Raw genomic sequence first — 26,237 nt, forward strand, 5'->3', positions numbered from 1 at the left:
ATCAAGTCTCGGTATGGGAAACATATTCTTTGTTGTGATCTTGTTGATGACACAACTATCTATATATATTCTCTACGAGCCGTACTTTTTCAAGACCAATAAGGCAAGAACGAGGCACAAACTCGTGCTTTCCCTAATTCGACTTGCCTATTTAACTTAACATGCTCTAGGGGATTCATAGGATAGTGTGGTAGGTTGGCATTTGTGTTCATGGGATTATATAAATGACATATTGTATCGTGCGCACAAGCTAGAGTTCGTTGGATAATTCTCCACTAGTTATATCCTAGAACTCATTTAAAATCTCTTTCACTTTAGCAAAGGTCTTTTAGTGAATCTCCAGGGCCAATTATGATGTTTTGAGATTAATGCTACCATGAGTCCTGACTCCTTTCCTTCTTCAAATTAAGGCAGTGTGATAAGGCGGAGAGGTTGCTTTGATGTCAGCTTAGGTTTGTACTAAGTTTGCTAGGTTTGGATGAGTATAGACAAATATTTTGGCCATTGTGCTTAAAAAAGTAGGTGTTTTTTCATCTATAGTGAGTAATAGAGATTTTGTAAAGTTGGGGTCAACCAAGGATAACATGAGTCACACTCGTAGGAAGAACATCACACCGCATTTTATCTTCATATGAACCAATATAGGAACCAAACACCTTTGTGTAACTAGAAGGAAGGTTTAATTTACTCATGCTACCTTGTAAGGGCTGTGTGAACAAGAGGCTCGAGTGTGGTTTAGGATTGACTTGAATCCTAAAAAGGCCTGTGTGGAAACTATGTTCATGCATCTCCCACTATCGATCATGATTTTGCAAGACTTACTCTTGCATGTGTGGAAGATGCTGGTATGTTTTTATGTGTTGTCAAATGTGGGTGTGAAAAGAATACAATGTGTTATATTAGGTTCTATGGTCACTTCTATAATTTTCTCACTTTTATGGTGCTTGTCAATGCGGTTAATTTCTTCGTCACTACCTAAGGTTGGGGAGTGTGACATTTTGTCCTCAGGGTTGTGCTCATGTTCTAAGGCTAACATTTTGTGTGGAACTTGAATGCTACATAAACCTAACTATGACAATTCAAACATTAAACGTTTTTCCTAAAATGAAGGGGAGCCTTGGTGCAACAGTAAAGTTGTTGTTGTGTGACCTAGAGGTCACTAGTTTGAGTCACGGAAACATCCTCTTGCAAATTTAGGATAAGACTGCATACGATAGACCTTTCTCAAGATCCCGCATTGGTGGGAGCTTTGTGCACTAGGCTACCTTCTATATTCATCTCTACTTGATAGATAATAGATCTAGGGCAAGCCAGTGTGTTTACTCGATTGTAGTGATGCCCTATAAATAGGAGTGCTATTGGACGAGAGGCCTCATGGTTGTCAGATAGCAGCTTTCACAAATTGCTCAATCTTTTTAGCCTTTTGTCCGACCACTTCGATCGAGGTTAGGGCAAATAATTTGACTTGTCTTTTAATTTCATATCTCAAGGCATTAATGAAGCGGATCAAGATTTTGCTAGAGTATAATTTGGGGTTACAACATATTCATAAGTTTTCAAATTTACTTAGATATTCAATTACAATTAGTTCTAATTTGCTTAATCTCTTTTGATTTCTAAAGCATATTGGAACATATTTTTTTGTTAAAATCCATTTCATCTCTATCCATTGTGGGATTGGTTCTTTGCTGTTTGCGGCATATTAATATTGGACACGATGCCAATATTTCTTGGTTGAATCTACTTTTTGTAAATCATGCTTGTTTAGTTTAGGTCACATCGTTTTGGTCAAAGTAGTCCTCAATCTAAGCGATCTAGTTGAACAATGTGTTTGGATTTAGTTGGCCATCAAAACTAGGGGTGTCTAATTTAAATGGGCAGTATCTATTTCTGGTATAGATATAGGTTTAGATCTAGGTTGGATTTGGGTGTCGTGGAAGTGGTTCATCAATGACCGATTGATAGTCCCAGCATGACCGATGCTAGATGATTGTTGAGTTATGTGTGATATGTGATTTGCGGGCTCAGGACTCTTGTCTTTTACCATAAGCTTGTACCAACAACATAAACTTTAAATTGTTGTAGATCTTCCACTCTACATGAGAGGGTCTTAAGCTTGTATTCAAGAACGTCACGTCTAGTATTTATCTCTCTAATGCTAGGGATATCATAGACCAATGCGGAAATGCAAGTAATGAGATTTATAAATTAAGTAATATAGTAATTTTAAGGAAACAAGTTAGAACTCATAAAATAATGATGAAACAAGTTGGAAATTAGATAACTAAAATGATTTGGAATTGTGACAAAATAGGCAGGTAAGCAAACAGAGTTGATGATAAAACTATACAGAAATACGATGATATATGAGTTATATAGATAATGTATAGAAGTTGATTAGTTGCTAAATTTAATTAATAGTAATTTTAAAATGGAGTTGATGCGAGCCTCTACACGACAAAGTCCATGTATTGGTTAGAAGAGTGTTGTGCCAAGGGGTCTGAAGTTTTTTTTTTTTCTTCTAGTAGCAATTCTTTAAAGGCTAAACAAAAAAAAATAATCAAATTTCTAGTTGTTGATCTACCAGAGGAAGAGAAGTTGGCTGATCGAAGCAAATCATTGGTGTGCAGTGGATGTGGGTAGATGAGCTATGGAGGTGATTAAAGCTTGAGGAGGAGCAAATCGTGTCAACGAAGAGAAGGAGATCACCAGAGTTAGAGATTGGTTGGGGAAGGAGGTATAGAACGGAATGCAAGCTTCGGCTCTAATACCAATTGATGCAACATAATGGACGAATAAAACACTATCCTCTGCTATAGAAGATAAGTGAAAATTTTATTAATTCAATTCAAGATAATTAAAATAAATGATTCTGCACTCCTTTTATAAACCTAACTAAAATTATATAAATAAATATTCTAATAGGAAACTCCTTTTATAAACCTAACTAAAATTAGATAAATAAACATTCTAAATAGGCAAATATGATAAGAAAATATCTCTAAATTCCCTATTTATTTCCTAAATAGAAGATATAATTAGCAAATAACAAAAAAAATTCAAAATTTTAATTTAATGCAGACATTTTATTCTAGATTATTCTTTAATTTGCTTCTTTTTATTGTTGAATCGCCAATCTGAAATTATTTTTAATTTATTTTCTTCAATTATGCTCTTCCTTCTCTGCATTAGATTGTAGATTAGTTCAATTCTCAGTAGTTGTATCATTGATATCATTCATGAGGTACTTATCAAGTTTTGCAATAACCTATTTATGACTATTAGTAAAAAAAATATGACCTGCTTTACAAGCCATGGATCTATTCTCTTTAGTCATTTTCAGAACTTTTTTCAAGTTTCTAGGCTTCCATCTTCCCGTCAATGACACAACTTGAGTTTGTTTAAGGTGGACCTCAATAAAATCTTCATATAAAAGATTATTTATTGTGTCTATGTGGAACATCTGCTATCCCTAATCAATGAGGAAGAAAAATGTAATACAAACATACTTGTGCCAAGCAACAAATAAAAATAAAAAAGTAATCCACTTCATAAATATGGAAGAACTCCTTGTGACCAACGTGCTTTGTAAACTTGATTGCATGACTTTAAAACCTAATAGACAATAATGACAATAAAAAACAATAGTTGTGCTTCAGAATGGGGTGAAATTACTCCACGTCTATCTCAAAAAAACTCATTGTTCCCTATCATGATTGATGGACAAAGTTTGGTACACACTCCCTACCAACATGACCAAGCTTCTCTATCGTTCTTCCATAGAAAAGAACAAAATTCATGTAATCTCCAGTTGGTATTGTGCACTATAAAAAAAAGAGTATTAAAAAAAATGGTGTCACTAAAACTTGGAAAAAAGACAATTTTTTGTGACTAATTTTGTTTCTAGATTTGTAAGCGTAAATCTTATGCTTAAAATTATTAATAATAGTATCAATTGGATCCATCATTAAATGATACGATAGTGATAAAATGTTATGGTGATTCTTTCCATTTCATAGATAATTATTATCGATAGCAAATATTTTCAAGGTTTAAAATATCGAGCCATGTTGAGGTTCTGGTCTCGGATCGAGACGATACAGTTTCAGTATCGTATTGTACCGTGCCAATATAGTTTCGATATTTTTAAAATATAAAATATATTAACTAAAAATAATAAATTTAATCTAAATATTTAAAAATAAAAAATATTTTTTTTTAAATAATAAGATAATTTTATGAGCTTTAATTAAGCTTATTTAATTTATCCTAACTATAACTATGATTTGATTATTAAAATTTAAGCTTAAAAAAAATCTGCGATTGGGCACGTGTGACCATGGCACGCGCGGTCCGTGCGACGCCTCCGGAGGTGTCGTCGGGCCTGGGCGACGCTTCTGGTGGCGTCGTCGGACCTAGGCGATGCCTCTGGACAGTATCTCGGCCGGAACATCGATGTTGATGCCTGTCTGTCGGTGGAATGAAAATTTTTGTCGGTATTGAGTGAAATGACTCGAGATTTCAATCCTTGAATGTTTTTAACAATAACTGATTAATAAATCTCATCCTTTTGTTATGGTGCCATGATGCTTAAAAAGAATAGGGAACTAGTATATATGCCATTTGGGACTAGTAAAAGCCTTTTTTAACATTACTATTGCAAGAGAGAAAGAAATCTACTCAACTAATTTAGACCATAACTTGTGAAAGCTTCAATATTAGATAGATTTACATCATCTTGGCATGATCATAATCTCTTATTTAAGACAATATTTCTTAAAAAACTATGAGATACTAAACAAAGAAGCACGACAGAAGAGAGATTTTTTTCTCTAAATCTCAAGAGTACCAAAATACGTTAGGTTAGCTTATATAGGCTATACATTCTAAAAATATCACCACCATCCTAGAAACTATATGACAATTGTTCCTTAAAAATAAGGACATAGCAAATACAATACCTAAAATAACTATATATTTTTTATTTTTTACACCCACTCAATCTGGTGCATAGATATTGATCATGCCTAACTTGTCAATGAATGATTTAAACTTTAGTTTGAAATAGCCTTTAGTTAGCACATCTGCTGTTGTTCTGAATTAATAAATGGCATGCAAATAATTCCATTTTCCAGCTTCTCCTTAATGAAGGATTAGCCAATTTTAATATGTTTAGTACGATCATGCTGGATAAGATTGTTTGCAAGGCTTATGGCTGTGTTTGTAATATATCTGGAGGATATTCTCGAGGACAGTAGCATAGCAACGACTTACAAGCCATTGCAGAACTTAAAAAGATATGATGCCCAAAGAAATGTTACAATTGTTTTATATTTCATTCTTATGTATCTGTCTATCACCATTTATTTTGTGTTGCATTGTTAAGCAAATCTGAAACTAAGCTTATCAAGAACTAATGTTAGCATTTACATCATCAAATTATTGCAATTTTGATTTCCTTGATGACCTTGGAATTATACTTTTCAGGTGGGACAAATCAAAACCTGCTACAGTTGCAAACTTGATACTCCTGAAGCTTAATGAGGTAACTTTGTTACTATATGATGTAAATTATACAAATTGTTCCTTTCTCGATGGATTGTCTTACCAAGCACAAGCAGTTGTTAGAACATAGAGTGAACATTCATTGTATGACTTCTTTATTGGTTTATTAATTAGCATAATGATGTGATGCTAAAGCCTTCAAAATGTTGATATTGACAACGAAAGTGATTATCAACCAAAGAAATGCTTCTCATTTTTTTACATAATTCTCTAATCCTATGAATGCCAATTCTAGTAAAGTAGTATTTTGACTTCACATACATTTTCACATATTTTTTGAACTAAGCTAATTCCTATCACACTATGTTGGAACTGAATCATACAATAGTAATCCTCTGTCATGAGAACACAGTTATGGACTTATCAGAACAAGTTCGATTTTGAATTGGCTAATAACAAGCCTATGTACCCTAAGAATTGGATATGACTTAGAAAGCTAATGAATTGTGGAGAGAGAACTGATAAGAGTTCTTTTCATTATCATCATCCATGAGTATTTGACATGGGTAAAGGATCTACATCTACAGTATCAATTTTTTAAAGTAATTTTTGTGCTTGATACCAGCCTAAATTGTTATATTACAGAGTTTAGGCAGATGCCATTAGGGGGTTAATTGGGTTCCAGAATAAGGGTTTTATGACTGAGCCTAACTGCAGAGCATGATTCAGGTTTTTTTTTAATCAGAATTTGGGTTAGATTAGCTGAGGGTGGAATCAGGTGTAGAAGGAACTATTTTCACCTTAGACTCAAACCAGACTTACATAGGAGATTTTGTGGCTGAATTGAGTTTGGGCCTGGATGAACCAAATTGGATAGATTCAGTTGGATGGGTCAAGTTAGGGTTTGGTTGTTTTCATCCTCTCCTGCCTCTTCTCTACTTAGCACAATTCCATCACACTCAAAAGCCTCTTGCCATTGTTTGCTTTTCTATATTGCTAGTACTGTCACCTTACTAGTCGCATGTCACTACTTGTTCTACGATACTTCATTGATTGTCCAACCACCAGCCATTTGCCACTGGGAACATACGAACGCCTCTTCTTCCCTCCTACAATCTACTATGCACCTGTCAACGCTTGCCTTTTGTAGATGGTCACTTGTGTCACTGCATTGTTGCTTTTTGTCTCTGACAATGGGGGATCGCTTTCCTCCCCACCTCCTTGGAGAAGCAGCAACCTTGTTTTTCTCCTTATGCAATAGTAGTCAAGTATTTACAATTCCACATTGACAACAAGTCTCACCCTTCATTATCTTGTGGTTTGCTACTTCTGTCTCTTTGTCAGCCACGCGGTGCATTCACAGAGGCAAGAAGCTTATGCCCCCTTTGTGTTTTCCTTGTGGTAGGAATGCTTGCATGTATGATTTGTTTATATGATATCTTTTGCTATTCTTCATCTCTAGCAACTCTAGGTGATTGAATACCGATGGTAACAACAAAGGAACCCACAATGGCCTATCCCTTGTTGTATGTTTTGGTAAATCGCAGCATAGGTAGGTTGTTTTTCCTTTCTTGATGGATTGGGAGAACCTTATAACAAAGGGGTTATTGTAGATTGATATATGTATATTTCAAGGAGTTATTGTTACCTTATTTACTTGTTTGGTCGTAATTGCTTGTGTTACCCTCATGAATTTCGGGATTCATTGATCATGTGTGCCATGTTGATAGTCTCATAATCTACTTTTTGTGGTAATTGCTTATGTATCGTATGCCAATTTAGGTGTTGTCTATATATGCTGTTATTATGCTGACACTAGTGTGGTATTTTAGATTAATTATGCACTTTTATTCTTGTTATTAGTTAATGTTTATGTTAGTCTAGCCCACTGACGTAGGATATATCAAAACTGTTGCATGACTTGCTCACAGCAGAAAATTTTATAGTTGAATTTTGATTATATTGTGGATAGGTCCTTTTGCTCATTAAGATATTTTTTTTTTTGACCATTTTAGCAGTTATATTAGTCTTTTCACCTCGAATGTGTGTTGGAACTTTGACAAGTGTCATGTGCTGGAGTAATTCACTTGGGCTAGCTTCACTGATCATGCATGTGTTGACCATATACATGTCCCGCTCTCTAATGCAGAATAGGAGAGTGCAAAGATTCACACTAAATGATGAGTCCAACCATGGTCATGTTGGACTTTCCGAGCCACAAAAACCGCTTTTTGCGTTGTGGAAACCTCGGAAGTCCATGCCAAAGGATCCGTGCGAACAAAAAATTGCAAAACTTATTTTATATTCTAGATCTACTCTAGATCTACATGAAAAAGAAGTTACCCTTGATGCGTATCCCTTCGCTAATCCCGCTCGTCCAAACGGTGCCGGATCTCGAAAGCGTCTAGTGCCGCTCCTCTACAAGTATCCACACGGACAATCGGTGGAACCAAAACCAAAGGCGTGCTAGCACCCAAACAAGGTTTTGGCAATGGCTAGAGAGGAGAGGGAGAAGGAGAGAAAAACCAAGGAGAGAGCCAAAAAGGTGAGTTCACGTTAACAACAAAAAGCACACCTTTTCTTCCTCTTGTGGCTTGTCACATCAAGGCCATTCATGGCTAATTAATCCCATTAAAGCCTTAGGTTACAAACTCTAATTGTAACCCCCATGATGTGACATCCATGATGATGTGGAGCATCACCATTGGTCACCTCTTATGCCACCTCACCTCAAAGTCAAATGGTCAAGTCAAGCATTGACCATGAGGTGACATAAGTCAAGTCAACATAGATGATGACATGGCAAAAAGTCAAGTCAACATTTATGATGACATGGTACAAAGTCAAGTCAAACTTGACTCCCAAAGTCAAGTCAAACTTGACTATAAAATTCTCCTTCTCAAGTCAAGTCAAACTTGACTTCTAATCTCCCAAAGTTGATCAAATCAACTCTACTAGTCTAGTTTGGATTACACTTAATCCAACTTGATTCATCACATGAATCTATTCTCTTGGTTCATCATATGAACCTAATTTCCACCTAATTGTTCTTTGTGTGTGACCCTATAGGTTCTTGTAACGTTGGCAATGCCCTAAACTCATTTAGGTGCATAAGTAGTGAGCGGTATCTAGCAACACATCACTACTACCCAAGTTACAAGAATGTTGAGATCCAACATCACCATTGTGACTACTAATTGTGACTCTTCACAATATGTGACAAATGTCCTTCTATCCATGATATCATGATTGATTAAACCGAGGCATAGACCGTGTCATCCTCTAATCAATCTATGTCTTGAACTCCAAGTAGACTCACTACAATCAAACGAGCTCAACATCACATGTTGACTCATTTGGACATGGTCATGCACTTTAGTGGTCTCACTTTATCAAGAACTATGATATCACTCCCGTTATATGGGAGGGATAGATCCCATCTACATCACTCATATCCCTCCGCATAATTTGTTACATACCCAATAATTGCCTTTATAGTCCACCCAGTTACGGGTGACGTTTGACGAAGCTAAAGTAAGTAACTCCTTATGTAGGGAACCATGGTGACTTCAGGTCTAAGGACTAATAGTCATACTAATAACCACATGAGAAAGTATATGACACTCATATAACGATCCATGATACTTTCTTATGGCGGGTCATTCAGTATACATTCTCCAATGCATACCCATGTGTCAACTTGATATCTCATATCCATGACTTGTGAGATCAAGTCATCATGTTGACCTACATGCTAGTCTCGCCGCATTAACATTGTCTTTGAATGTTAATACTTGATTAGGAATCATTTAGAGTAGTGTTCTCTATATCATCTCATTATCGATTTAACCAATCGATTGATATAGATACGAACGATCTACTCAAGGACATTATTACACTTAGTTATATGACACTAATATAAGTAAGTATAATAACCATAAAATGCCTTTATAAAATGTAGAAATATGATACATTTGAGTCCATACAACAATCATCAAATGATTGGCTCTAGGGCTCTCACTAACAGGTCATTGGTTGGTGTTTAGCGGATTGCAGTAATTATTATTCAGAGGATGGTCCAGTCATACTCCTTCCTTGCAGTTGATAGAATAGTTTTTTTTTTTTCATTTACCTTATTGTCATTACATCATGATGCATTGCCTACTCATTTTACTTTGATGACACTTCTCTTGCCACCCTAGGACTACAAGAGGAAGGAGTTTGGTAACTATCCCTCAAAGTGTTATTACAAAAAAGTTGGACGAACATTATTGTCTAGACCATCATCACTTTATCATTTTTATTCTACTTATGCATCTTCATTGTCACTATAACTTTTGCTAATAATGACAGTTTCATGCTTTTCTTAGAATGCTACTAATCTATCGAAATTTATTAGTATCACTCACTTTTGGTACTACTTCCATGGTACAATCTAAAATTTGATGGTTGCTTAATTTTGTATCTTCTCATTTGTTAGTTTCACTCTTCATCTTTCACTTTTATCATTTGTATAATTAGATGGTTCACATACTTTATTAAAGGATAATTTTTTCTACATATTCATTGTATTTTTTTGATCCTCAATTTCCTAGAGCTCATCGATTAGCAGTTGCAAAATCATTGAATTGTACACAACATCTTATCCTATCCATTTTGATTCTAGGATCTATGGTTGAGAGTGACCTTGAGTCTGATGGACCCTACTATCTAGTTGTTAGATTTCCTTCAAATGCCCTAACTAGAACTAACATCAATCCGTACCAAGGAAATTATCATCTTATCCATTCATTTGTTAGTTTTATGTATTTCAAAACAAAATTCTTTTGTGCTAGGCATGTGGGCTTGTCAAGTATCAGTATGTGGTTTCATTCATGTACTTGTGGATGTAGTTCTTATCAATTTGGTCTAGTTCATTATGGTATTAGGGTTTGGATCCTGATCCTAACCATAGTCTTGCCTAGATTTCAGAAGATTGAGGAGTTGAAGCTGAGGACATGTAAGGCTCTGCGAAACTTTTGTTTCAAAAGGTCAGGAGTTGAAGCTGCTTATAGTTTTGAACAATATCTGCCTTAGAAGAAAAGTATCTGTTGATATTTTGAAAGAAATAGGTCTACTTGGATGGAAATTTGTAGGTAGATACATTGCTTTTCATAAGATAATCTAGGTATCTGGGCCTTCGACTCAAGGCGGGCGACTTTCCCCCTGGTTCACCCACTGAATACATCCGGAAGCGCCAGCGGCTCCTCACCCAACAGCCACATCTCAGATTTCCATCCCATTGAAAGAAAATGCCAGTGTGTCATAGCTGTGATTTGAACCATGGATGCTTGATTAAACTGTTGAACGTCTCGCCGTGCACCATGTCCCCTTGGGGGGGGGGGGGGGGGGGGGGGGGGGGGGGGGGGGGGGGGGGAGGGGGGCTGATACATTGCTTTTCATGCACCACACCATGCTCTATGGTTTAAAGACAGTGATGATCTTAAAGCCTGTTTACATCATCAGAGACGTGCACAAGCTCATCTATTTTATATTTGGTAGGCCAAATATCTCTTTTACCATCTGGGTTCAAATCAATTGATGCAGAAACCTAAGAAATATTATATAAAGAAATTTTAAAATGTCTATACTAAATCAAAGTGGTCAGCATGCTGAATATTGTAGCATTTTCTGGTGCTATTATGCTGGCTTTGTTATTAATAGAGGATCCTCTTCCAGATTTTGCACTTATATTGGAAGCCACTTAGCAACATTGGAACAACAAGAAATAAAGTCATTGTAAGTTGCTCTCATACCGAAGCATAATGCAAAGCTTTAACACTACGTGTAAACTACTGTAGCTTAAGTGTTTACTTGAAGATTTCGAGTTTTAAAGTTGGATCAGTGAATATGCATTGCAACAGTCAAACGATCACTTATACTTTCAAGCAATTCAGTGTTTCATAAGAAATTAAAAATGCCAAACACTTGTTTTGGGATATTTTTACCAAGCCACTTAGTTGGAATTAGTTTATGTTTATGCGCAGCAAGCTTGTCACGAGATATTTATCCCACAGCTCCAGTGTATTTATCATTTAATTCTTAGGTTTGGGTTCTATATAAGTTGGATTACAACCTCATCATAATGAATAACAATAGAACCCTAAGTGTCCACTCAACGAGTTTGAGATGTGAAAACCTTCACACTAGGATAATTGATCTATATTCTTTTAGAAAAACGTTTTAAAAATCATAAAATGATTTTTTAATGGGTGGTAATAATTAGAATGTTAAAGAATTGACAGATTAATTGCTCAGCAATTATAAGATGCTAAGACTTTAAAATATACATATAAAGCATTCCACCACGTAACCCCCCCCCCCCCCCCCCCCCCCCCCCCCCCCCACCACCATTGTACACCACTTGGTGATGGCTTCATAGCAATAATGTCCTATTCTAACCTGTACTGCTTTTCATTCCGAAACATGTTTATTTTAAACCAGTGTGCACACAATTCTAATATATTATAGCAACGTGATGTTTTTCTTATATATTGTTTAATAATAGGTAATCAATTGTTCCCTCAGTTTTTGATTTTGGAAAGAATTATCTGGGTGATCCACTATTTGTATTTGTTTTTACCAAGAAACCCTAGATAGTGGGAAACAGAAGATCCTTTTTTATTAATCTTGTGAAGTAACTCTTTGGTCTCCTTTATCTATTTATTTTCAACTGTTATTCCATAAAGTGGGTTTTGCTTTGGACATTAATCTTATACATAATACTGAATTGTAATCTATTGCATTATGGTAAATTGCAATGCACTTAGAATCAACCATTGTAGCAGGAATTCGATAGATATGATTTTCACTCTTTCTAATTTGTTGGGGATGTAAATATCAAGCTTAATTTAAGAGACTAGAGAGTAACACACCTAGAAGCTAACCGAAGAGCAGAGTTCTAGAGAAGGGAAGTATTTATGGAAAGTTTAGCTGATCGACCTGGAAGTCTTAGACTAGCAGAATTGCTGGGAAGATGGTGGGCAATAAAGAAGCTTTTGGTTCTTATACTATGGCTGTTTCTATTCATGTTATTTTGCTTCATGTTTCCCTAGGTGCTTTGTGCATTACTGTAGCTAGTAATGGTATTGTGTGGTAAATTTGATCTGTAGTGGTTGGATATATCTTAATAAAAAAAAAAGTTTTGAGTTGGCCTGTAGGGATCACTCTTTTCATTTTAAAATCTCTGGCATTTACCTTGCTTGTAGAGTATTTGCTTTGGACTATTGGACCTTAAATCAGCTACTATTTGCTTTTTCACACATTCCGTTACTGCTCAGGTGAAGGATGTTACTTAGAGACTTCCATTGATCTTTGTCATCACACAAAACTGTTAGACATTTGCTGTATTTATATTTTCTTTATCCGCCACACATCATGTTTAAGATGTTGCTGGCTTCCAGTATAATATTTAAGTACTGTTTTCTACTTCTTTCAGGTGAACGCACATGAATCAAGTACAATAGACCTCATAAATGAGGAAGAGCCTGAATTTTATTCCTTGGTGACTCACGTGCTGAATCGAGCAAAGATAGACTTTGGTCTATAGCTTGCGACTACAGATCATTTTTTGACAGATAGGATCATTCTCGCTGTTCTTGTAGAGGCACAAACTTGATATTTGCAAAAGCAAGTGATCCTTGAACAACTTACTGCATACCAACCCAAATGGTCAACATATCAAAGTGTCCAGGGAGGATATTACAAGAACTGGTACATTCTGCAAGGGTCTGACACACCTGTGATGCAACCTCGATGGTAACAAATGTACAATCCTACATTAAACTCTCTCGAAGTATAGATCCACCCGTTGCTATTTAGGATCCTTGTGGACTAATTGACTGTCTATTGGTGTTATGAGCTGAATTTAAGTTTCACCTAAATTAAACTGAAGTGTAATGTATTTAACTGGGATTTTGTTGTTCTAGGTTGAACTTAAAATTGGGGCTGAATTGGTGTAAAATTTCCATCATTACTCTCAATTTCCAATACACGCTTCCTTTGTAATGTGCAATAATTGAGGAACAATTTACTGCCTATTTCACATAAACTAAACCTGATTGTGGCATAGAGTTTAAATAGAATTTCCTGGATCTTGGTTGGACTAAAAACTGCAATTGAAAGGGATAATTGAGTTTTACCAAAGCATTTCATGTTTGGCTAAGTTGTTTACAACAGGTTGGAATGATCCAGATTTATTTGGAATAAACATGCTTGCTGGAACTGGTGCCTTGGGTAGAGATTGATAAAATGGGAGCAACTGTGGGTCAGTATTTATTATTATTGTCATCCATTGTCAAGCTTGTCTCCTTTATGGCTAGTTGAGGAGTGCAGGATCTTTCGACCTGGTTGGTGGTGCAGCAACAAATCCTTGATCGGGTCTTCATCCAAATGATCACCACAGGCCGAGCTTCACTGGTCCAAGTTTACAAAGTTTAAGCAAACAAATGCAAATGTGAGAGATTTGGAGTGCTCCCTTAAGACAATCCTTCGTTGTGTTTTTTCCATTGACATTTTGACTGAGTTTCCTTTATTAGTCTTTTAGATTGCAACAAGATAGCTTGGACGGAGAAGAACTTGGAGGAGATAGCTCGAATTGGGGGGAAATTGAATTTGAGAGAAATTGGTCTAGATCGAGAGGACTTGATGGCAGATAGTTTGGATTGAGGAGCTTGGATGAGAAACATCATGGAATGAGCCAGCAGGTCATGTTGGGTTGAGGGCTCATGGATGGTCATTAAGTTTTGAGGAAAGCTAAAGAGATGTGAACCTTTTATTGTGATTACTTGTATTGATGTGTAATTGCGTAGGTAGAAATTTAACTACCCAAGAAGCCTTGTTAGTTTGAGATGTACCAAAATTGTTTTTAGTTACAAGCACAAGTGTAGACCTTATGATGGGTTTATGACAAGTTGTAAGTGGAGTAAGAGTAACTTTTGAAATGTCTAGTTGATTGAAGTAGGTCAGTCAATTTGTCAAGGATTGATACTCTATTGGATTAAAAGTGGGAAAATAAGATATTTCTATTTGAGCTCCACTTATATTTTGGTTGCCCAATTGATAGAATTAGTGTTTCAGTTGACTAGAGTGATTAGGTCAACTTTTCATAATGAACAATGGAGCCAAGGTTTCAAAAGAGAGCTTTTGAGCATTCAACACTTAATACTCTACTCATTCATATGGTTGTATTGTAGTTGATCAAGTACCAAAATCTAAGATCTTGTGGAAATTCTCAAAGGTTTCAAACTTTATGCTTTTGCTAATTTATTTTCTTCTCTTGGCTTTCATGTTTATCATTTGGAAGAGTTATTTGTATTTAAAAAAAATCCTAGTTAGGGCTAAGCTCATCAAGAGTTTGTGAAAGGCCCTTGGTAATTTACTCTCTTCTCTTAGATTTCATTTCTATAATTAGGAAGAGTTAAAAGATAGTTACATAAGAAAATCCTAGTTAGGCTCAAGCTTGTCAAGAGTTTGTTAGATTCTACTAATGTAGGTTGAGGTTTTTGAAATTTAACCTTTAATTTATAGAGGCTCACTTCATTGCATCCTTTGAAGGAGTGGAGTAGTAGAATCACTATGAGAGGTAGGACACCGGACATGGAGGAGAGGTTTCTGAACCATATAAAATTCCCATATTAGCATTGTATATTTAGTTCTCTCTCGTGTTCATTCACATTTACTTTAAATCTACAATGTGTAAATATCAATGATAATCAAACACCATCTATCATGCCTATTGATGCTCTTTGTTGCCCTTGAGCCCATTTCATCTTAATCTCACGGATGGACCATTTCACCTTTCACCTACAAGTTTACCTTGCTTCAAGATGTCCCGAAGAACACCTCGTGTCTCTAAGCTTGTTTCATACATATACCATTTGTAAGATCAATATATATGGTAGTCAGAGGGAGGAGAGGAATATATATTAAGTCCACTTGCAGGGGCGGCTCAAGCCTACGGGGGGCCCTAGGCAAATTTTTTTTTAAAAAATGATTGTTATTATTTAAAAAAAAAATTTCTCACCCTTTTTAATTCGGACTTGAGACCGACAATGGTGGATTTAAAAATTTTTTAAAATAAATTAAAATATTAATTTTAAAAATAATTTTTTATATAAAATTAAATTTTCTTGCTTTTTAAAAATCTACCTTGGTAGTCCGCCTTGTCAGAAACGATCCACCGCCCCTCGAACGATTCGTCAAAGGACTTGTAGAACAGCTGGATCAAACACGAAAAATTATTACCTAAATCAGTAAATCTCATCAACAATAATACTGGAAGAATAAAGCAAAAGAAAAAAAACTACCTGATCCGACACAGGAACCAGGCCGCAATCAGCAGCAGCAAGCGAAATGGGGCGGCGACTGGCGAGAATGCTTGCTCGCTGCTTCGCGAGAAATGGGGCGGCGAGAATGCAAGAGAAACAACCGGATCCGACGCCCAACCTTTCGCTCGTGCTTCGCGAGAAATGGGGCGGCGAGAATGCAAGAGAAACTACCGGATCCGACGGCCGACGCCCAACCTTTCGCTCGCTGCTTCGCGAGAAATGGGGCGGCGCTGCTTCGCGAGAAATGGGGGTAGCTTCGCGAGAAATGGGGCGGTGCTGCTTCGCGAGAAATGGGCTACCGGATCCGACGGCCGACGCCTAACCTTTCGCTCGCTGGTTCGCGAGAAATGGGGCGGCGCTGCTTCGCGAGAAATGGGGGCAGCTTCGCGAGAAATGGGGCAGTGCTGCTTCGCGAGAAATGGGCTACCGGATCCGACGGCCGACGCCCAACCTTTCGCTTGCTGCTTCGCGAGAAATGGGGCGGCGAGCCGGCGGTGCTTTGCGAGAAATGGGGCGACGAGCCGGCGCTGCTTCGCGAGAAATGAGGCGACGAGCCGGCGCTGCTTCGCGAGAAATGGGATTCGACGCTCAGGACAGGGGAGATGATCAGATGAAGTCGCGGTTTCGCCTACGTCGAAGGACAGGGGAGATGATCAGATGAAGTCGTGGTTTCGCCTGCGTCGAAGAACAGGGGAGATGAAGAGGTGATCGGGCCATCGGGGTTTTGAAGAGGCGAGATCGGTGAGAATGCGAAGGGACAGCGGATGCGGATCGGGGCTTTCCGGGTTAAATCCAATAATCCTACCCTCCTTTAACCCTAAATATCCTAACCAGTGGGCTCCAATTAAAATTGGGCCCTAGGCACAGGCCTTACCGGCCTATGCCTAGAGCCGGGCCTGTCCACTTGCTACATTATAAGGGAAACAATGCCCTTGAAAGTATTTTATTTTTAATTAAATTATTTGATAATCTATGGGCTACGTGGTGCATTTTTCTATTTCTTTTTCTTTGTTAAGCTTTCATAAAATTAACTCATATATGCATACATACATATATACAAAAATAATATTAATTGACAACAATATTCTTATTGATATCTTATAACTTATCAATGTAATTATAACTCATACATACAAAAAAATATAATATTAATTGACTACCACCCTTCTCTAATTATAATCTACATAGACATAATATATTAGGTAACCATATATAACCTTGGCCACGTCAAATTGTCTTCGTGTGTATCCATCAAGTCCTTACATATACTCCGTCGTATATCCAATCACAAGCCAAATTCTAATTTAAACTCTTTGTCTAAATATCAAAATTCATAGTTGCACCGGATTACTTGAGGCATAATTAAACTAACACAAAGATCAATGTATCTTAATTCTCTCCTGCTCCATTCGTTTGAATTCACCATTTCATTATTTCTTTTAACCAGTACTACGCCTCAACTCACATAACCCAAACATCTTTTTGAATTCTAAATCCATAATAATCTAATTGTGAAGAACTCTAATCTTAGTTATACTCAAAATCCTTGATCGACATGTGCATTATATGTAAACGTAAAAACTAGCATTCACTACTATGAAATCAGAGATGCAAGACACAAATAGATGTAAAGCAAAATGTGGTTAATTGAGTTTGATATCATTGCAAAACCACTTCAAGAAGATGTTGTTGCATCAGAACGACGATAACTACAAATGCGTACTCTTGACCAAAATAATTACATCATTATAACAACATTTACATTATATTTTTCAAATTTACAAATACAAGTTGTGCGATAGTAACTATCGATAATTTCATTATACGCTTTTAAGTATTCATAAGAAACATTGATAAATTTCATCTCAATTAGAGATTCACTACTCAATTTGTATCTTTCATTATTTTGTATCTCAATTTGAATCAATATAAGATCTCATCATTGTTGGCAGAATTCTAATGGTCTACAATTCTATAGGCTCTCAGCAATAGTATATCATAAAAAAGGCACAATTATATTGATTGATACCATTAGTATTTTATACTTACTGTCAAGTTTGCTTCGTACTAACCGACTCAACCATGTCCCGGAGGTAAAAATATTTATCAGAGCGAGGTTTCGATCCTCGGACCTGTGGGTTATGGGCCCACCACGCTTCCGCTGCGCCACTCTGATTGATAGCAATCTCAATTTCATATATAGAATATGGATTTATAATATACTTTTTCTCATTTATTTGATTCTTTAACTATAACTTAAAATTTATACATTTATGAACTCTTTATGGGTGAATTGACTCTTGCCGGCTATGGTTAGGAAACATGAAACAAATATAATAAGACGTGGGATAAGTATTGATTAAAAGTGCTTTGATTATAACCCTTTTGATTAAGGACAACTACAATATAATGTAATGTTTTTGGAGAGATTTGTGAAATAAAATAGATGAACAAAAAAAATTGAATTATTATAGGTGCGAGGTTTGAGGTTTTATTTTAAAATTAATTTTTTTATCAAAATTGAGAATGTGGATGAGTCACTTGCAGTAGTAATTAATGATGCATTTTTTATTTTTATTTTTTTAAAATATTAAATAAAAATTATATAGAGTGATATTTAAAAAATAGTAAATAAAAATGCATGATTTGATAATATAGGATCTATAAAAAAATTATTAATAAGTTTTTTAATCATGAAGAAAGTAATTATTTTTTATGTTTTTGATGTGATATTAATATGACATTAATGATAAAAAAAACTCATTCAGAGCTCTAAGGATGTTATACAAAGTTTAAAATATATAAATGAGTTAAATAATTTTAAAACTACTAGAAGGAAGTTTTATGACTATTATTGTTAAATGTAGAAATTTTAATTCTTATTTTAAATACATAAATTGATTTATAAGCAAACTAATGTCGTATTTGAATGCAATAGCATTCAAAATTTGAGAATACATGCATATTTATTGATGCATGCTCTCACTTTAATTGGTTTTAACTTAATAATATCTGCCATAACAACATCTTTATTCTTTTTAAAATATTCACTTAATTGCTAAACAAATGAACTTAAATATTAATATGCAATTTATCATTTTGGAGCTAACCAAATGCATGCTTACTACAAAATGCATTAGAATCTTTGGAATACTGTAAGCAATCTCCTCTCATGGCATTAAATCAACTAATAACAAGATTTGTACTGGTTATCATAATGATGGTTGATCACTAATATCAATACCATGTGATACTAAATAGGAATGTAAAGGAATACAGAGACAAAAGAATGTAAAAAAATTAATAGATAAAAGAATTAAAAAAAATATTTTTCATATCTTATCATGTTCAAGATCTTTTTTTATAAATACAATAATAATTAAATATTATCTACTAGATGAGGTCGACTATATAGATCCTTTTACGTCGTTGGATTATATCCTCTATTATATCATCATCTATATAGATGTCCAAGGATAGCTGCTCATGTTTGATAAAGTATCAATTCTGAGTTGTATTCGTGGATTAGTATACATGTTCAAGACCTCTTGCATATCTACATGGAGGCTAGAAAGAAAAAAAGATAATTAATATTTGACACTTATTACAACCATAAGGAAAGAAAATATTAGTAAGTTGGTTGTAAGAGTTAATATCTTTCCAAAATAATACTTAGCATATTCCAACACTCCCCCAAATCATGTTAGAGCATGGATATTTGAAATGCTCAACTTGTGCAAATGAGATTGAAATAGAGACTTTTCAAGTGGTATAGTAAAGATATCTGTAATTTGAGTGTATGATGACATAAAAGTAGTAGAAATTTGATTCAATCAAATTCTTTCCCTAATCATATGATAGTCCAGTTCAATATGTTTTGTCCGCTCATGAAATATAGAATTCGTCACAATATATAATGTTGCTTTGTTATCACAATATGGCAGGACCCAAATTATTAATTTGTAGGTTTTGTAAGAAGTATCTCAGCCAAGTTAATTCACATGTAACTGCTACCATTGTTCTATACTCCACCTCTATGAAACGGTTGTTTGTTTTTTGTCTTCCAAGAAATAAGAGAGGAGTCCAGAAAAACACAATATTCATAAATTGATTTTCATGTAGTGGGACAACCTCCCGAATCGACATCACAGTAACCAATTAAATTAAGACCATTTTTTATTTTAAAGAAAAAAATCTTGTCCATGTGTTCCCTTCAAATATTATAAAACTCTAACAGTTGTGTCAAAATGTGATTTGTGAGGAAGTGCATAAATTGACAAAGAAGATGCACTAAATAGGTGATATCTGGATTAGTGATTGTTAGATAAATAAGCTTTCCAACAAGCCTTCTATATATCATGAAGGATCTTTTATGTGCGACTATCGGAAGTGCACGATCATCATCATCATCAAGTAGTAAAACTTATCATCGTCAAAGACCATGAAGTTAACTATTAGTTTATGCAATAAAAATTATCTAGATGAATTGAAAAGAGAGAATTGTTGCGTAAGTGAGTGAACTAGAGAGAGCAGAATGAAGAGTTGTGAGAAAAATCAATTTAAAAGACAATTCTATGATTTCGAGTTCGCCAAGATGTATCGCTGACGGTGTAAATGTGAATTCCTCTCTTATCTCAATATTGGATCACTCTTGAAGGTACTCTATCCTAAGGTAAATGATGTTCTCCTCGAGACGCACCGACGTATCACTCTCGTGGTAATCGAATTAAGATAAACTTTTTACGCTCTATGATAACCAATTAATGATGTCCTCAAGAGAGTTTAAATTACTTTCGTGGGCAAACCTTGAAGCTTGATTTTATAGATTCAAGAATGGAGTTCACCTCTCATGTAACGCCCGTAAATTTTACATAGATTTCATAAATTTCAAAAAAAAAAAATATATATATATATATATATAAAGCAAAAATAAATAAAAAGTGTAGAAGCCAAGATTTGACCTTAGAACCTCTAGGAAGCAAAGTTGATAGTAATAGCCAGTGCTTTAATAGGAGTTTCCTATTAAACAAGGGGAAGCGATTATAATTATACCCGTTAGAGACGAAAAGATGTTTTAACTCCTATTAGTATAAAAGGGGAATTAGAGAGAAAACGAGGGTTTTTCATTGGGGTTCGTTCCTTCTCCTTGGGCGGCGGGAATTAGAAGAAACCTAGGTTTTCTTCTTCCCTCTCCTTCCTTGTGGTGGACAGTCAAGAGAAGGGAGTTAGGGAGCCTTATTGGTGGGATTCGGACACGCCGACAAGGATCCTCTAAACACGCTAGTGTTTTCTCGGAGTCTTCGACCTTAGGGTTCGTTGTAAGTACAAGAACAAGGGGTAAGTACTTCTCACCTGCAATAAGAGTAGTTTTCGAAGTTTTTCCTTGCTATAATAGAATGTTAAAGAGTTATTTTCGCTTCACACATTAGAACCTAGATTTATATGCATGTGGGATGATAAAACCTAGATTTATATGCATGTGGAATGATAAAAACCTAGATTTATATGCATGTAGATAAAAAGATTCTTTTAAGTCCTTTTTAAAGTTATGATGAGTTTATAAGCAAGAAAAGACCAAGGTCTTGAAAGAATCCCAAATTCAAGAATTTGAGGATCAAAAAGGCATATCAAGTGTTTGAAGAAAAGCCAAGACATTCTAGTATATGAGTACAAAAGATAAAAAATTATTTTACTTTGAAGAGGCTAGTACCTGACTTCCAAGGTTGTCGTAAAACAAATCCAGGTGACCAATTTCAAGGTTTTGGCCCTAGTAAGACCAAGGTCTTTGCCCTCGTAGGACTGGTGGCTCGCTACCCCAGTTTCTATTAGGGAGCGCGCTTTGGTACTATGCTGTTGGTGCCCTAGTTAGTTTTGATGTGATCGACCAGGTTAAGTTAGGTCCTGTGTTTTGCTAATCCCTCTGCTAAGAGCGCAGGAGCTTAGGTACAGAGGAAGTCGAGCGTAAGACGTAGCGGACGAGAAGGATTGTGCGGGGAAGTGAGCCGACGGGCTCGGTGCAATCCGAGGGACGCAGAAGCTATGGAAGAGTACGCCGGTGGAGCGAGAAGGACGTGTGCGACGTCCGAAGGACGAGAAGCCGGGAGGAAGCACGCTCGAAGGGCGAAAGGCCGGAGTCGGGTTCGGGTGAGCCTAACTCCGGTTGGCCAGAAATCACCCAACCGACGATTCTACAAAAAGTTAACAAAAGTCAATCTGTTGACTTTGACCGTTGACTTTGACCAGAGAAAAGACTTTGACCAGAGAAAAGACTTAGACTTGGACGTGGCGTTTGAAGAGAAAAAAAAGGGAGAAAATATAATTAAGTTTTTATCTTTTATTATACAAAGGATAAATACTTAATTATTACTAAGGATAATTCTCTTTATCTTTTATTAAAGATAAAGTTTATCTTTATTTAATCAATGGTTATAATCAAAGCCTATCTCTGATCAATGGTTAGGATTGCATCAACGGATCAACGGCCAAGAGAAAGTTCATCTATGATCAACGATTTAGATTTATTCTCTTGGGCTATAAATAGACTTAGAGTTTTAGAGTATAGACATTCATTGAATTATAATCTCTCTTTCTCTCTAAGTTTTTGAGTTCTCAGTTGTAAGGCTTCTCCGCCATAAGGAGTATTCATTAGTTGAGCATCATTGTCTTGGAAGCAACGATCTGTTGCAACCAAGTTTTTTTTAAGAGACGAGTGCATTCCGCTTCAATTTTCTAACCGTCTATTCAACCCCCCTTCTAGCCGGTCAACTCGATCCTACAAGTGGTATCAGAGCCAAGTTAGCTTTTGAAGGACTAACCGCCCGAGAAAGCAATAAGACGATGGCCGGCGCGCATATTTATCCACCTAAATTCGAAGGGGACTTCACCGTTTGGAAAAAAAAATGGAGGTATTTTTTCGTACAGATTTCGAAATTCTATTATCAATTAAATACGGTTTTGTAGCTCCAAAAGATGCAAACGGAGAAGAAAAAGAAGAAAGCCTGTGGAACAAAAAGGAACAATCCGAGTCAGTAGCTAATGGTAAGGCTGAATTTCACTTACTGACGGTTCTACCTCCTCAAGAAGTGAGTCGGATCGGCAACTACTCCTCTGCAAAAGAGCTTTGGGAGAAGTTCTTAGAACTTCACGAGGGTACCTCAGAAGCCAAGTCAGCAAGGAAAGATCTCTTACGAAATAAATTGATAAATCTACGAATGATGGAAGGAGAAACAGTAGCAGAACTTCATGCCAAAATCAAGGAACTAATCTCCGGACTCTCTCAACTTGGCGAATCGGTAAGTAATCGTGACTCAATTCGATACGCCCTCAACGCCTTCCCAAGAACCTCGGTGTGGAGCTCGATCGTCGACGCATTCTATATTTCCAAAGATTTAGAGGTAAGTACGTTAGATGAATTATTTTCTACTTTCGAATTACACGAATCTCGATGGACAGGATCTAGAAAGACAGACAATCTAGCCCTAAACACAAGGACAACGGAGAAGGGATTAGAATCCTCGACGGACGACGAGACAACGCAAATGGTAAGCTCATTTAAAAGTTTTTTTAAAGCTAATAAGTTTTCGAGGACGCAGAAGAAGAGACGGTCTCCAAAGAAAAGAACTGTTCGATGCTACAACTGCAATGAGGAGGGACATCTAAAAGACCAGTGTCCCAAGTTCAAGAACCAGTCAAAGAAGAAGAAAGCATTGAAGGCCACCTGGGACGAAACCTCGTCGGACGAATCGGAAGTTCAAGAGTACGCAGGACTTGCGCTGATGGCAAGTCATCAAGAAGGGAGCACTGATGAAGGGGGAGCGACGTCAGAAGAAAGCGACGACGAAGGGGGAACCTCGCTTTTCGAAAGCGATCCGGTAAGTGAGGTTTGTTTTCTTCCCCATGATCAGTTGTACGCTGGTGTTAAAGCCTTGCTCAAATCTAATGGTAGACTAGAAAAAGAAAATTCTAAACTAAAAATTGAAAACACTGATTTGAAAAATTTAGTCGAAAAACTAGAACGTGATATTACTTGTCTGCGATACAAGAAAAATAGTTTTCCTGAAAACTTGAATTGGTACTTTAAAAATCACAAGGGTCAATTTAGAAAAGTGCCTAAGAATTATATTCCGTCAAAATTTTTAATTAACCCTGTAGATAGGAACCTCTTTTGGGTTCCTAAATCTATCTTGAACTAATCATTTTTTTTACATTTAATTGGCTGACATATTTCTGCTTAGAATTATGTTCATTCATATTTTACTGAAAAAAAAATATTTTCATTCTTTGTTGATGCATAATTTGGCTATCTAATCGCTGGAAATTTTTCAAAATTTTTTATAATGTTTTTTTAATTTTTATGAATTTTCATTTGAAATATAAATTTTAATTTTTTAAAAAAAAATATAGAAAATGAAGTTATTCTTCTTTATATGATTTTCTAATTTTTATGATTTCTTTATATGAAATCTAATTTTGAATTTTAAACTACTAAATCTGAAAATATTTTGTTTTTAAAACACACAAATAAAAAGTTAACTTTTAAGATATTATTTTCTACAATTTGTATAATCTTTTCTATAATTTTTCAATTTTTTTCTTCCCTAATGTTAATATACCCCGTTTTTGCTGTGATCAAAGGGGGAGAGTAGGTTGAGATTTAGGGGGAGGTTAAAATTCTAACATGAAATTTTTTTTCATGCTTAACATATTTTATTATTGTTCTTATTTTTGGTTTAACCCTAACTGAATCTGGGTTGATGCACATCAAAAAGGGGGAGATTGTTGGTGCCCTAGTTAGTTTTGATGTGATCGACCAGGTTAAGTTAGGTCCTGTGTTTTGCTAATCCCTCTGCTAAGAGCGCAGGAGCTTAGGTACAGAGGAAGTCGAGCGTAAGACGTAGCGGACGAGAAGGATTGTGCGGGGAAGTGAGCCGACGGGCTCGGTGCAATCCGAGGGACGCAGAAGCTATGGAAGAGTACGCCGGTGGAGCGAGAAGGACGTGTGCGACGTCCGAAGGACGAGAAGCCGGGAGGAAGCACGCTCGAAGGGCGAAAGGCCGGAGTCGGGTTCGGGTGAGCCTAACTCCGGTTGGCCAGAAATCACCCAACCGACGATTCTACAAAAAGTTAACAAAAGTCAATCTGTTGACTTTGACCGTTGACTTTGACCAGAGAAAAGACTTTGACCAGAGAAAAGACTTAGACTTGGACGTGGCGTTTGAAGAGAAAAAAAAGGGAGAAAATATAATTAAGTTTTTATCTTTTATTATACAAAGGATAAATACTTAATTATTACTAAGGATAATTCTCTTTATCTTTTATTAAAGATAAAGTTTATCTTTATTTAATCAATGGTTATAATCAAAGCCTATCTCTGATCAATGGTTAGGATTGCATCAACGGATCAACGGCCAAGAGAAAGTTCATCTATGATCAACGATTTAGATTTATTCTCTTGGGCTATAAATAGACTTAGAGTTTTAGAGTATAGACATTCATTGAATTATAATCTCTCTTTCTCTCTAAGTTTTTGAGTTCTCAGTTGTAAGGCTTCTCCGCCATAAGGAGTATTCATTAGTTGAGCATCATTGTCTTGGAAGCAACGATCTGTTGCAACCAAGTTTTTTTAAGAGACGAGTGCATTCCGCTTCAATTTTCTAACCGTCTATTCAACCCCCCTTCTAGCCGGTCAACTCGATCCTACATCCGATTTTCGTCGCAAATCTCTGACGAATCAATTTCGTCGTAGATTTGCGACAAATCCGATTTTCATCGCAAATTTGAGACGAAATCATTTTCGTCGCCGATTGGCGACTAAAATATGATTCGTCGTAGATTTGCGACGAATTCGATTTTCGTCGTAGATTTGCGACGAATTCAATTTTCATTGTAAATCTACGACGAATTTGGAGACGAATTTCAGTTCTGTCGCAAATTGTCTGTGCACAGTAAGTTACGATATAAATGCAAAGAAATCATTTTCGTTGTAAAATTCATCGCAGATTTGCGACAAATCCGATATTCATCACAAAATTTATCGCAAAAGCAAATTTTTTCTTTCCTACGTCCTTTATTTGTTGATTATCCCGTAGATACAATACACGATTCAATCGGATCGAATCAAAATTTTCAAATAACCTATACATAAATACTGTTGGCAGTTTCGTAACTGCCCGCCCACTATGCTCGCCACAGAGCGCACGATCTGCACTCCGTGGAGCAGAGAGCCTCTCCCTATTAAAGGGAGAGGAGAGGATGGGGCTGAGGTTCCGAAGGTTGTGTGCCGAGTGCGTCCAAGAGAAGGCTGTGTGTGGTTGCGTCCAGAAGGCAGTGCACGACAGGAGAAGAGGTGGCCGGAGAAGAACACCA

General features: G+C 36.2%; 1 protein-coding gene across 1 annotated transcript in view; it reads left to right on the top strand.

Moving 5' to 3' along the window:
* The window catches only part of LOC141840864 (tRNA threonylcarbamoyladenosine dehydratase 2), a 41,502-nt gene extending 27,941 nt beyond the window's left edge, over positions 1-13,561 (top strand). Inside the window, exons 10-11 of the mRNA XM_074728950.1 lie at positions 5,488-5,545; positions 12,983-13,561. Of these exons, the coding sequence (XP_074585051.1) occupies positions 5,488-5,545; positions 12,983-13,093 (169 nt within the window). The 3' untranslated portion in view covers positions 13,094-13,561. The remainder of the gene's footprint in view (positions 1-5,487; positions 5,546-12,982) is intronic.
* Positions 13,562-26,237: the final 12,676 nt, after the last annotated feature.

This window comes from Curcuma longa, chromosome 1, assembly GCF_044706935.1.
Source record: "Curcuma longa cultivar G26 ecotype Majalengka, Jawa Barat chromosome 1, ITB_CL_G26_1.1, whole genome shotgun sequence".
In the NCBI taxonomy this organism is placed as follows: Eukaryota; Viridiplantae; Streptophyta; class Magnoliopsida; order Zingiberales; family Zingiberaceae; genus Curcuma; species Curcuma longa.